At 47.2% G+C, this 12,593-nt stretch overlaps 1 protein-coding gene across 1 annotated transcript in view; it reads right to left on the bottom strand.

The window, feature by feature from the left end:
* The window catches only part of PCNT (pericentrin), a gene marked incomplete at its 5' end in the record, with an annotated part of 78,888 nt that overhangs the window by 23,190 nt on the left and 43,105 nt on the right, over positions 1-12,593 (bottom strand). The window contains 4 exons of the mRNA XM_082624390.1: positions 455-551; positions 1,446-2,162; positions 7,554-7,739; positions 8,476-9,357. Coding sequence (XP_082480516.1) covers positions 455-551; positions 1,446-2,162; positions 7,554-7,739; positions 8,476-9,357 — 1,882 coding nt within the window. The remainder of the gene's footprint in view (positions 1-454; positions 552-1,445; positions 2,163-7,553; positions 7,740-8,475; positions 9,358-12,593) is intronic.

Here is a 12,593-nt window from a genome sequence, read left to right as displayed (position 1 = left end):
TGCCGCGAACATAAAGAGCCGGCCCTTGTGGGGTCCAGGCTCAAGCCCTGCGCCAGGCACCGGGCCTGCGCTCACCAGTCTCCAGCCCACAAAGGACATCTGGATGCATGCTGGCAGCCACTGCTTGTTTCTGTAAAGAGCACTAACGGGACAAAATCGCAGTGAAGTATGCGGACGCGATGCTGCCCTGGGTCAGGGCGGATGTCCTGGCGTGGACTGGACGCCATGAAATACACAGGGATCTTCTCAGGAGTAAAACGACATCAGGTCCTCAAGTAACAGAGCACAAACCCAGAGGGAGACAGAGACACAGAGACACAGAGAGAGAGAGAGAGAGAGGCAGAGTGTGCACACGCAACACGGCAAGTTAACACGGGACGTACGAGGGGTGCACAGGGACTCTGCACTATTCTGTACTCTGAAGCTGTAAAAATAAAGTTTGTGACTGACTCACTTTTTCCATCGCTTTTTCCTTCTAACCCAAGAGGAGGTGATCTTGACTTTTCTTGAGAATCAAGAGACGTTATGATAAAATCTTCAACATCTTTCTCCTGTTCAAATAGGTAGATGTTTAAATGGTCATAAAATGATAACGTGTTATATCATGGAACTGAACTTGCCAGATGGAAAACTTGCTAAGTCCTGAATTTATCATCTTCCCACACAGAACTCAAAGTGTTCACAGCTTGTGGACACGAGGCCATACACTCATAATAATTTAATCAAATCCATCCACAGTTCTCTAGGAATATTTTAAAAAGTCACTGGCAAATATTTCAGATTTTCAAAATTTTGCATGATGTAGTGGCATATGGATATGAAATGGAAGCATATGGATATGAACTGGTCGTATATGGATACCTCAAATTACACGTACCCCGTAATTTATTTTTCATTTTATCTAATCTAAGATACACAAAATCTCAAAATTATGTTAGATAAAATATAATCTAACCCAAAAATAATATATTGAAGTGTTCTTGAAATTAATAACATTATATGTAGAACCTGTTAAACATGATATAGAACTGAAAATGAATCTAAAAAACATCTTCCAGACAAAGAACCCATATGCAGACCACACATGAAGACAGGTTTAAGATTATACTTCCCAAAGCCAGTATGAGTTAGCAAACTTAGGCCTGCGGTGAATTTCTGAGTAAGAGTAATGTATTTTTCATGTATTTTTAAAAACAACCAAAGTGCTCTGAATGTTCCTATGACAGTAGACTTGGGTCCATCCTGCAGAATGCTGACCGTCCCTACACTTGCTGACCAGGGGACTGCTCACCCAGGCCTGGCCAACAGGCCACAACAGCAAGTGAGCCAACAATGACTGCAGCTGTGACCCTGCCGTCCACGTAGACACAACCCAGTGGGAACACACTGGGGCCTCGGGCATCCCATGGACCCAAACCAGGACAGCACCCAAGGAGACCACTTACCACAGGCACCCGCTGAGCATGGTGGTCAGTGGAGGGGGCCTCGTCTGCAGCTAACAGAGACCCCGCCCACTTAGGGGCCGTTCCTGCCGCTGACTCGCCCGGGTAACAAAGCAGCCCCAACTGGTCAGCCTGGAGCAGCTGGGTGCTCGTCCTGTCCCACAGGGAGATGTCCAGACTGCGCTGGCTCAGGGCATCCGAGCAGGGTGTGAGGGGCAGGCTGCGGGGGTGCTCAGAGATTGAGTCCTTCCTGACGACCTCGGGGGAGCTCCAGGAGGACAGGTCCATCGTCCTGAGCACTTTCTTCAAGGGCTTGGTCCCCTGGGTGTGGGAGAGGTCATGGGAACACCCGTACAAGCTCCCCTGTGAGCAGAGTGACCTGTCTTGCAAAGCAACCTGCTCTCCTGTGGAAGTATCTGGCACCTCGTTTCGTATCAACGAATCCTGATTTCCAATAATGTCAACTAGGTCCCATGTGACATTAAATGCATCAACAGGAGATGACCTGTCAGTTTCTTCACTGTTACTGGAACTATCACTCGCATTATTTTCTAAAACATGTGGAGATTCCAATGCCTGTTGAAATTTAAAGTCCTCTGTCCTGACGTTTTGGAAGCTCATGCAATGTACCAGATGGTTCAGTTTTTCTTGAAGTTGTTTCACCTGATCTATGAGATCAACTTTCCGCAGCTGACAATCTTCCAGTAGTTTTTCCTTATCCTACAGGTAAAAAAGAACATGCATACAGTAAAATAAATGAATTACATGTTGTCACATTTGTTATTTATGAGCCAATTTCAGAGACTGTCTGAACAATTAAGGATGAGATTCCATGATGAGCCCTTTGTCCCTCTAGACTCTTAAGATTTCAAGTTTTTTTAAATCCTATGAAAGACAGACTCAAGGCTTAAAGCTCATTGCCTAAAAGCCAACTGTTGGAGCGGCTCCTGGAAGGATGGCAGAACAGGCAGCACCAGGAACCCCTCTCCCGCCTGGACAACTACTGCACTGGCAGAATGTGCCAGATGTAACTATTCTGGAAGTCTGCAGTCTGTTGAAGGCTTGCAACTTCCAGGGGAAAGCTTGGGGGGTAAACTGCTCTCAGCTCTTAGCACAGAAGCAGCTACCCATCCCCCACCCCAGGGCCCAGCAGGCAGCGGTGCATGTGTCCCTGGAGCATCTTGCAGGACCTAGGGTGGGCAAAAAGGACCCTGTCCTCCAAAAACTGGGAATCTGCTCTGACTGCTGCTTCTGATCACAGAGGAGCAGGCAGAGAGGCAGGAGGCCACGGCTGCTGCACCTGCCCCCAAGTGTTCCAGCCCCTGCCCTTCCGGCTGAAGTGACTTCCAGGGGATTTAAAGGACTGGTGCCCCTTTTTCCCCACCACTGCATTTTTCTCTTTTTCCCTTTGGGGAAAAATTTAAAACTAGGACATTCAAAAATAACTGCATATACAGAGGAAATTCTAAAGTGAATGCATGTGCCTGGGTAAAGGCATAGGCTCAGAAAAGATCTGAGAACTTAAGTTTACATCTCAAGCTGATCCTTAGCACAGAGACGTCAACCAAAAAAAAAAAAAACCACACAGTAACAACAACAAAAAAGTAAATACTGAGAAAGAGGGAGAGTCTGATTTCTAGATTTACCTGAATAGATTAAAAATATTCAGTGTTCAACAACAACAACAAAAAACACAAACAGGGAAGTACGGCCTCGGCATAGGAAAAAAGTAAGTCTACAGAAACCATCCCTGGAAAAGACCTGATGATGGATCCACTAGACAAAGACTTTAACAGAACCTTCTTAAAGATGCTCACAGAACTAAGGAAAATGTGAAGTAAAAAAAAAAAAAAAAAAAGCATGAACAAAATAGAAATATCAATAAAGAAATGAAATTCTGGAGTTAAAAAGTATAACTGAAATTAAAAACTCACTAAAGGGATTCAAAGGTAGATCTGAGAAGGCAGAAGAAAGATTCAGTGGATGCGAAGACAGAACAATGGAAATTATCAAGTCTGGGGAAAAGAAAAAAAAAGATGGAGAAAGGTAAGTGGAACCTCAGGTAACTGTGGGACATCACTGAACAAACCAACATACACATAATGGGAGTCCCAAAAGAAGGGAGAGAGAAGGAAGCAAAGAGAATATATGAGGACATAATGAATGAAAACTTTCCAAACTTGATGAAAGATATGAACATAAATACCCAGGAAACTCAACAAACTCATCATAAAGATGAACTCAAATAGACCCACAGCAAAGACACATAATAATCAAACTTACACAAAGCCAAAGACAATGAGAAAATCTTGAAAACGGCAAGAAGAGACTTGTCACATACAAAGGATGCTCGATAAGCTTATCAACAGATTTCTCCACCAGAAACTTTGGAGGCCAGAGGACAGTACGTCAATATAGTCAAAGTGCTAAAAGAAAAGGAACTGTCAACTAAGAATCCTAAATACAGCAAAGCTCTATCAACAGTAGGTTAGAAATTAAGACATTCCCAGATAAACAGAAGTTGAGGGATCTTGTTACCACTAAAACCTGCCCTGTAAAAAACATTCAAGAGAGTCTGGCAGGGGAAATGAAAGAACCCTAGACAGTAACTCAAAGCTGTATGGAGAAATAAAGATCTTAATAAAGGTAAATACATGGGCAGTTATAAAAGCTAACATTATTGTAACAATGGTTTACAACTGCACTTTTTGTTTTCATCATGAACTAAGAGACTAATATACATATTCCTAAGTTATTGGTCTAAAAGTTAGTATTACTATAACTTTAGTTTCTAACTCCACGCGTTGTTTTCTACATAATTTAAAAGGTTAATGCATTTAAAGGAATTACTAGTTTATGTTTAAAGGCACATAAGTATAAAGATGGCTTTTTGTTACATCAAAAACCAAAAGGAGTGGGGATGGAGCTACAAAGGAACAGAGTTTTATGTGTTATTAAACTTAAGCTGGTATAAATTCAAGTCAGAGCGCTTTATGTTAGGATGCTAAATGTGAAAATAGCAAAAGAATATACACAAAGAGAAGTGAGAAAGGAATTTAAACATTTCACCATTTAAAAAAATCAATTAAACACAAGAGAAGAGGGGCTTCCCTGGTGGCACAGCGGTTGAGAATCCGCCTGCTGATGCAGGGGACACAGGTTCCAGCCCTGGTCCGGAAAGATCCCACATGCCGTGGAGCAACTAAGTCCGTGCACCACAACTACTGAGCCTCCGCTCTAGAGCCCATGAGCCACAACTACTGAGCCCACGTGCCACAACTACTGAGGCCTGTGTACCTAGAGCCCGTGTTCCACAAGAGAAGCCACCGCAGTGAGAAGCCTGCGCACTGCAACAAAGCATAGCCCCCGCTCGCCGCAACTAGAGAAGGCCCGCGCCCATCAACAGAGACCCAACACAGCCAAAAAACAAAGACACTATCCACAGAGTAAAAATGCAACCCACAAAATGGGAAAAAATATTTGCCAATCATACACCTAATAAGGAATTAATATATCCAGAAATATATAAAGAACTTCTAAAACTCAGTCAAAAAAACATACAACCTGATTCAAAATTTGCCAAAGGACTTCAACAGACATCTCTCCGAAGAACATATACATGAAAAGATATCCACTATCACTAATCATTTGAGAAATGCAAATCAAAACTACAATTAGATACACCTCACACCCATTAGGATGACTACTATAAAAAAAAAAAACAAAACCAGAAAGTAACAAATATTGGTGAGGATGTGGAGAACTTGGAACTCTTGTACACTTTTAAAAGGAATGTAAAATGGTAGAGCCACTGTGGAAAACACTACTGCAGTTCCTCAAAAAATGAGAAGTAGAATTACCATACGATCCAGCCACTCTAGTTCTGGGTATATACCTAGAAGAACTGAAAGCAGGGTCCCAAACAGATATTTGCACATCCATGTTCATAACAGCACTATTCACAACAGTTAAAACGTGGAAGCAGGGCTTCCCTGGTGGCGCACTGGTTAAGAACCCGCCTGCCAATTCAGCGAACACAGGTTCAAGCCCTGTTCTGGGAAGATCCCACATGCCCGTGCGCCACAACTCCTGAGCCCGCATGTGACAACTACTGAAGCCCGCGCACCCTAGAGCCCGTGCTCCGCAACAAGAGAAGCCACCGCAATGAGAAGCCCACGCACCGCAACGAAGAGTAGCCCCTGCTCGCCGCAACTAGAGAAAGCCCGCGTGCAGCAACGAAGACCCACTGCAGCTGAAAAAATAAATAAATTTATTTATTAAAAAAAAAAGTGGAAGCAAACCAAGTGTCCATCGACAGATGAATGGATAAGCATACTGTGGTGTATACATACAATGGAATATTATTCATCCTTAAAAAGGAAGGAAACTCTGATACCTGCTATGACATAGATGAACCTTGATGACATTACATTATGCTGAGTGACGTAAGTCAGACAAAAAAACAAATACTGTGTGATTCCACTTATGTAAACACTTAGAGTATCTCAAAAATCATACAGAAACAGAAAGCATAACAGGTGGTTGCCAGGGCCTGGGGGAAGGAGGAAATGGGAGTCATTGTTTAAATGAGTAGTTTCAGTTTTACAAGATGAAAAGAGCTATGGAGATGCATGGTCAGACAACATTATAAACGTATTTAATACCACTGAACTGTACGTTTAAAAATGATTAAGATGTAAATTGTATATGTATTTTGCCACACACAACACAAAAAGAGGCAACTGTTATAACCTATTTCTGTGGCAATTTATTGAGGATGTAAGTTTCTTGTTTTTTGGGTTTTTTAAGGAAAAAGGCTTGGAAGGTTCTATATGCAAACATTGGAAAACGCAAAATTGTAATTTATGGAATGAATTTGGAATTTCCTTGTCAGTGTGTAACTCCTAAAAATTTGGCGACCAGCTCAGGATATCCCAGGGCCGAGCTCTCTTTTAAGAGTTTAAAGAAATGTTCTTATCACAAGGATGCTGAGACAAGTTTGCTACACAGAGTAGGTAAAGGTTCTCTCCAAACAGAATGTATTTTCTGAGGGCATCTGTAAAACACATGACATCAGATACAGGCTTCCTCTATCAAAACTGCAGACCCAGGGCTTCCTGGTGGTGCAGTGGTTGAGAGTCCACCTGCCGATGCAGGGGACACAGGTTCGTGCCCCGGTCCGGGAAGATCCCACATGCCGCGGAGCGGCTGGGCCCGTGAGCCACGGCCGCTGAGCCTGCTCGTCCGGAGCCTGTGCTCCGCAACGGGAGAGGCCACAACAGTGATTGGCCCGCGTACTGAAAAAACAAACAAACAAAAAACTGCAGACCCAGGCCCAGAGTCCTGTGTGCTGTGGGATTCAGAATCTTCCAATTTCCAACATGGTGCACGTGGCTCGTGGCACATCCCAGGAGCGCTCCCAGGAGGTGAGGGGCTGGAACACCTAGCAAAGTGTGCAGCGTCCGCAACAGCAGGGTGACTGGCTCACGAGAGCCCACGTCTGAGCAGGCTTCAGAACCGAGCCCACTTTTGGTTCTCAAACATCTCAGCTCTGGAACAATTTGATGCTGCCGACCCGCACCCTCCCCACCCTGGAAAAGAAAAGGCAGCCTTCTTGTAGCTTCTGTCCTGGTGGTCAGAATTTAAAACTGTTGAATCGTAGATTACTCTGCTCTTCTTTGCTGGGAGGACAAGTGAAAACATGTAGGGAAAACACCTGAGGTTCAAGCAATAAATGTGAAGCCTTTGCAAGTGATGAAGGTTGTGGAGGCAGCACAGCGGTGGGCAACTGTCCTCACACGGAAAATCCAGACACAAGCCCTGGAGCCCGGTTAAATCCTACTGGTATCAACTATGAGGAAAAAGTAACTGACTGCTCACTTTTCACAAGCTGATTAGACCATGGGAAATGTGTGCTTAAATCAAACACGTGGGAACTTTCAAAACGGATCTGAGCAGCACTGCCAAGAGTGACGGACTTGGAGAAGGCGTCCCTGACCGCAGTCCACATGACCTGCGCCGTCGCGGCAAAGACGCCGAGGGGGGTGTCTGCCCGTGACCAGCTGCCGTGTTCCGTGCGCCGCCCCCCAACCCCCGAACATGCCCAGGCACCTTCGCTGTTCCCGACACTCCATTCTCTGCAGGCAGGCACATTTCCTTTTTCACTAAGAGCAGCTCAGACTCCAGTTGCCGCTGGCAGACCGCGAGCACCGACATCACGCTGTCCTGCTGGCTGAGACCTGCGCGGGTCAACGTCTGCAGGGCTTTGGCCAGCTGTGGATCCTCCTTAATAGGGCTCTGTGATGAGCAGAGAAAACAAGGACAATGCTTATGAGCACACAGCCAAAGGCATCACGAAGTCAGAAGTGCAGTGAGGCTACCTCAGAGTCCCAGGAGCTCTGCAGCCGGAGCACCAGCCAGCAGGCCCCGAGGGAGAGCCCACAGCTCAGGACCAGAATCACACACGTGGAGCAGGAGACCAGTGGTGCGCACAGCAGGTCAGCACATGCTGGAGCTGAGGCAACCCCGCGAAGACGGCCCCCAGCAGACACGGAGCACAGCACAGCTGCCCACCAGCTCCCCACCTGCACCCTCAGATCCCAGACACACGCCAGCTCCCCACCTGCACCCCCACCCCCAGCTCCCCGGACACACCCCAGATCCCCACCTGCACCCCCAGCTCCCCGGACAAACCCCAGCTCCCCACCTGCACCCCCAGCTCCCTGGACACACCTCAGATCCCCACCTGCACCCCCAGCTCCCCGGACACACCCCAGCTCCCCAGTGCACCCCCAGATCCCCAGACACACCCCAGATCCCCACCTGCACCCCCAGACACATCCCAGCTCCCCACATACACCCCCAGCTCCCCAGACACACCCCAGGTCGCCACATGCACCCCCAGCTCCCCAGACACACCCCAGGTCCCCACATGCACCCCCAGATCCCCGGACACACCCCAGCTCCCCACGTGCACGCAGCTCTCCGCACACAGAGGCTGCGCCACCTGTGGCCTGACGAAGAAGGAGCCCACCTGTGGGTTACCGCCATGGCCGTGGGGGGCCTCAGCCAGCCGCCTGCCACACACATCCTGTTCCACCTCTTCGTGGCAGGAGGCCTCTTCTCCCCAGGACGCCCGCCCCCGGGAGCTGCCTGCCCCGTGGGCCCCGTGCGCCTGCCGCTCGTCTGGCTCCTTCTGGCACCTCAGGAAGCACTGGTTGAGCGCCTGCAGCTGGCAGCTAAGTTGGACACACTGCGCCCGGAGCCGCTGCAGCTCGGGGGGCTCCCCAGAGGCCACCAGGAGCTGCTGCTCTAGGGCACAGCGGAAGCGGGCCACGGCAGCCAGGATGGCCTCCAGCTCAGCAGAGTGGGCTGACTTCTGCCGGCACAGAGAGTCGATTTCTAACTCTCTCTCTGCAATCTTCGCTTCCTTGGCTCGCAGGGCAGCTTCGAACTCGCGGATCTGGGAGGCCAGGGCCTGGACCTCGGCCTCCCTGAGGGCGGCGCCAGGCCCCGATGCGGCCAGCTGCCGCACGGCCACCTCCTCTGCGGCCCGCAGGCGCTGCTGGAGGGCCTCGAGGGCCTGGCCGTGCCTGCGCTCCTGCTCGGCCAGCAGCCGGCTCAGGGCCTCCTTGGCCTCGAGGGCGGCACGCAGCTCGCCCTCCAGCTCCGCGCAGGCCCTGGCTCCTTCGGCCGGGAGGCCCAGCAGCTCGCTCTGCAGGCTGGCGGCTCTGCCGTCACCGGCCTGGGGCGCTGTGGGTCCCCTCAGCGGGAGCTCCCCCTGCAGTTTCTCGATGACCTCATGGAGCTGTTCAATCTCCTGTGCTTTATCCTTCTGCAACCTCTCTTGGTTCTCTCGCAAATTCTCAATAATGGATTTCAGCTCTTCAATTTCAGAACTTCTGTTATACACAACCTGAAGAAAAAGCACATTTCAGAGGCAAATCATACATCAACTTCCGAAGTTCCCCTTTCCACTTACAGTTGGGCCTGAACTCATTCTTACAGAAGTGGAGACTTCGCATCTTAAAAGTAGCTGTGGAAGTAACTAACAACATCACCAAATGACATTAAGATTTGAAGAACACCCAGAACACTCAGCTACTTCAAGTATGTCAAAATGGTCAAATATTCGTATCTGCAGTTGCTGCTTTGTTGCTCGTTCAAACGCTTCACTAAGGCCACACCCATCACTGTGACAGACCCCAACCCTCGGCTGCCAGGATTCAGGGTAAGCTCTAACTTGGCCACGTCTCAGTCAATGACGCTACACATGAATGTTTTCACCACCTTTTAAATGTCTATTTTCTTAACATTTAAACAACTTTGATTTGTTTGATTTTCCTAAAGGGGTATTTAGATTTTAGGTATCATTCTAACACCAGAAGAGGAATAAAAGTGAGAAGATCGGCTGAGGGAGTTTGCAGTCATGCAGAACATGAATGAGCCAGAGCACACGCACGCTTTCCACACTGCGCACAGCGGGGATGCGGGGACTCAACACAGCGGGCATCGAACGATGCTTCTACTCGTGCTGTTTAACCTAATTCTCAACAATTTTAAGATAAGAAATGTTATTATTCCTACTTAAAAGATGAGACAGTTGAAATTCAGATGTGAAATATCTTGCCAAGACCACAGACAGTAAATGGAAAATCAGAATTGAAATCTATGTCAATATGGCTCCAAATTACATTCTCTTAAGATTACATCAATAGTAGTGACCAAAAATTAAAAAGTTCTAACCAATCTGTGTTCTAGTTAACAATTTTCAACCAACTGATTATAGTAACATCTTATATGTCCTAAAAGTTAAGAGTTTCATACAATTCTTGGTTTCACTGGTACTACTTAACCATTACTTTAAACACAAATCCAAACCTGGCCCATAGTGAAAACAAAAATAAGAAAACTGATTTTGGGGGGCTTCCCTGGTGGCGCAGTGGTTGGGAGTCCACCTGCCGATGCAGGGGACGCGGGTTCGTGCCCCAGTCCGGGAGGATCCCACATGACGCGGAGCGGCTGGGCCCATGAGCCATGGCCACTAAGCCTGCGTGTCCGGAGCCTGTGCTCTGCAATGGGAGAGGCCACAACAGTGAGAGGCCCGCGTACCGCTAAAAAAAAAAAAAGAAAAGAAAAGAAAAGAAAACTGATTTTTGGTTTTGGTTTGGACGGCGTAAGCTGTGCATCACACTCACCACATCTGAATGCCACTGTATGTAGTTGGCAAAAGAAAAGTTCTCAGTGTGAGGCAAGACCCTCTACCCAGCCCCACACTGTGTGCTGCACAGACCCACGTCTCCCCACCCACAGACGACTGAAGGGAGTCGGGGGGTAACTCTGTCTGCATACGTTTGGCCTGATGCACTCAGCGCACTCAGCACACTGAGATGAAAACGTGTGCACGACAAAAGTGCCAAAGTCACAACACAAGCATCACACTTAAAATATCAAAGCTAGCACGTGAAAGTGGTGTTAAAAAGTAAGACACTAAAATCTAAAATAAGTCCTCTAAGATACAGTGCAGTTGGAGCAAGTGAGGAAGCACAGGGGCAATGATGTTCACAAAGCCCAGAGAGGGAAGAACAGAACTGCAGTTGCAGAACGTAGAAAAAGGGCCAGAACACGTGTGTCGCATCTCCCTGAATGCGGGAGGAGCGGTGCCTTCTGACACGTGACAGTGCACAGTGCACGGGACAGTGCCACGCACCCCAGGCAGCTAAGAGTGAGGCTCAGAGGGTGCTTCTCTCTCAGCCAGCGGATTCTGTGGGCATCTGGAAAGTCAGCAACAGCACGGCGTCACAAAGAGGGCCCACGGAGCTCCACGATGGGCATGCAGACCGACTCCGTGAAACCCAGAGGTACATCCCACCTGCCTACAGGCCCAGGACGTCACGCTGGGGATTCTGATGCAGCAAAGGCTACCAGACGGGGGAGTTTCCATCTTTCAGGCTGTGCCGTCAGGCAGTGCGGCCAGATGAGGCCGAGAAGAGGGAACTGGGGCAGCCAGGGCTGCCACGGCTCTGGAGAGAAAAAGACAACAGACAGAGAAGCAAGGAAGGGAAACCAAACTTGATGCGATCTCTACAGGCAAGACAGAGTGCAAACTTCAAGTCCAACCAACATGACTACCACTAAAAGAAAAATCTCACTGTTTTGGGAAGCAAGAGTTCCCACAACATTATTTGCAGAATATCAAGGATGCAAATCAAAATTATTTAAAAAAAAAAATCAGCATCACGCGGCTTACTCTGACACGAAAAGACAACCATTGACAACTAAAACTGAGATGACAAAAATGCTGGAACAAGCAAATAAGGATGTTATAACTGTGTTCAAGGACATAAAGGTAAGCATGTTCATGATAAACAAAAAGATAGGAAATTTAGAAAATCACTCCAATGGGCTTGAGAAAATCCTGAACATGACAGAGTTCAAAGTCTGAAGAGTCACAGACATTATCCCATCAGAGGAAAAGAATTATAAAAAATGCACACAGCTTCCAATACCCATAGGACGATGTAAAAGGTATGGTATATTTGTAACTGGAGCTCTAGAAGAGAATGATGCCAAAAAATACCTCAATAAATAATGGCCCAAAACTTCCCAGTGCGAAATATTAATTTGAACAACCCCATAAGTATTGAGGAAATTGAATCTGTAATTTAAAAACAAAAAACAGAAAGAGAACTTGCCAGGCCCAGATGGTGTTACTCAACCATTAACACATTATTGACAAGAGACATATTAATACGTCTTTTGTTACCCGAATGTTATTGACTGGAGACCTATCAATGCGTTTTTAGAGAGTGATACAATTAACATCACTGTGCAAAGTTGCTCAAGCTTAAAACTGATCAAGGGTTCATTAGACAACGTACGGTTGTCATTATCATTCACATTTTGCTCTGTGAGGTTTCTGTTCCAACATTGTGTATGTTATAACTGTAACATTTTCAACAATGACGCCTCGTGCAATTTTGAGTGAAGAATCGTTCAGTGAATGTTTGCAGACACTCCCTCTGACTGTCCGAGCAACATATACACTAGTGTCTGAGAAGACGAGAGCTCTTCAGAATACGGTTCTGAGTCAGAGGATGTGAGTAGTAGATCCACAAAAAGACAGACAACCTTAGTGATTAATTCCAACAC

The sequence above is a fragment of the Mesoplodon mirus genome, assembly GCF_964341445.2.
Source record: "Mesoplodon mirus genome assembly, chromosome: 6".
NCBI lineage: Eukaryota > Metazoa > Chordata > Mammalia > Artiodactyla > Ziphiidae > Mesoplodon > Mesoplodon mirus.
Note: the sequence above shows the minus strand (reverse complement) of the source record. Positions and strands in the feature narration are given on the sequence as shown.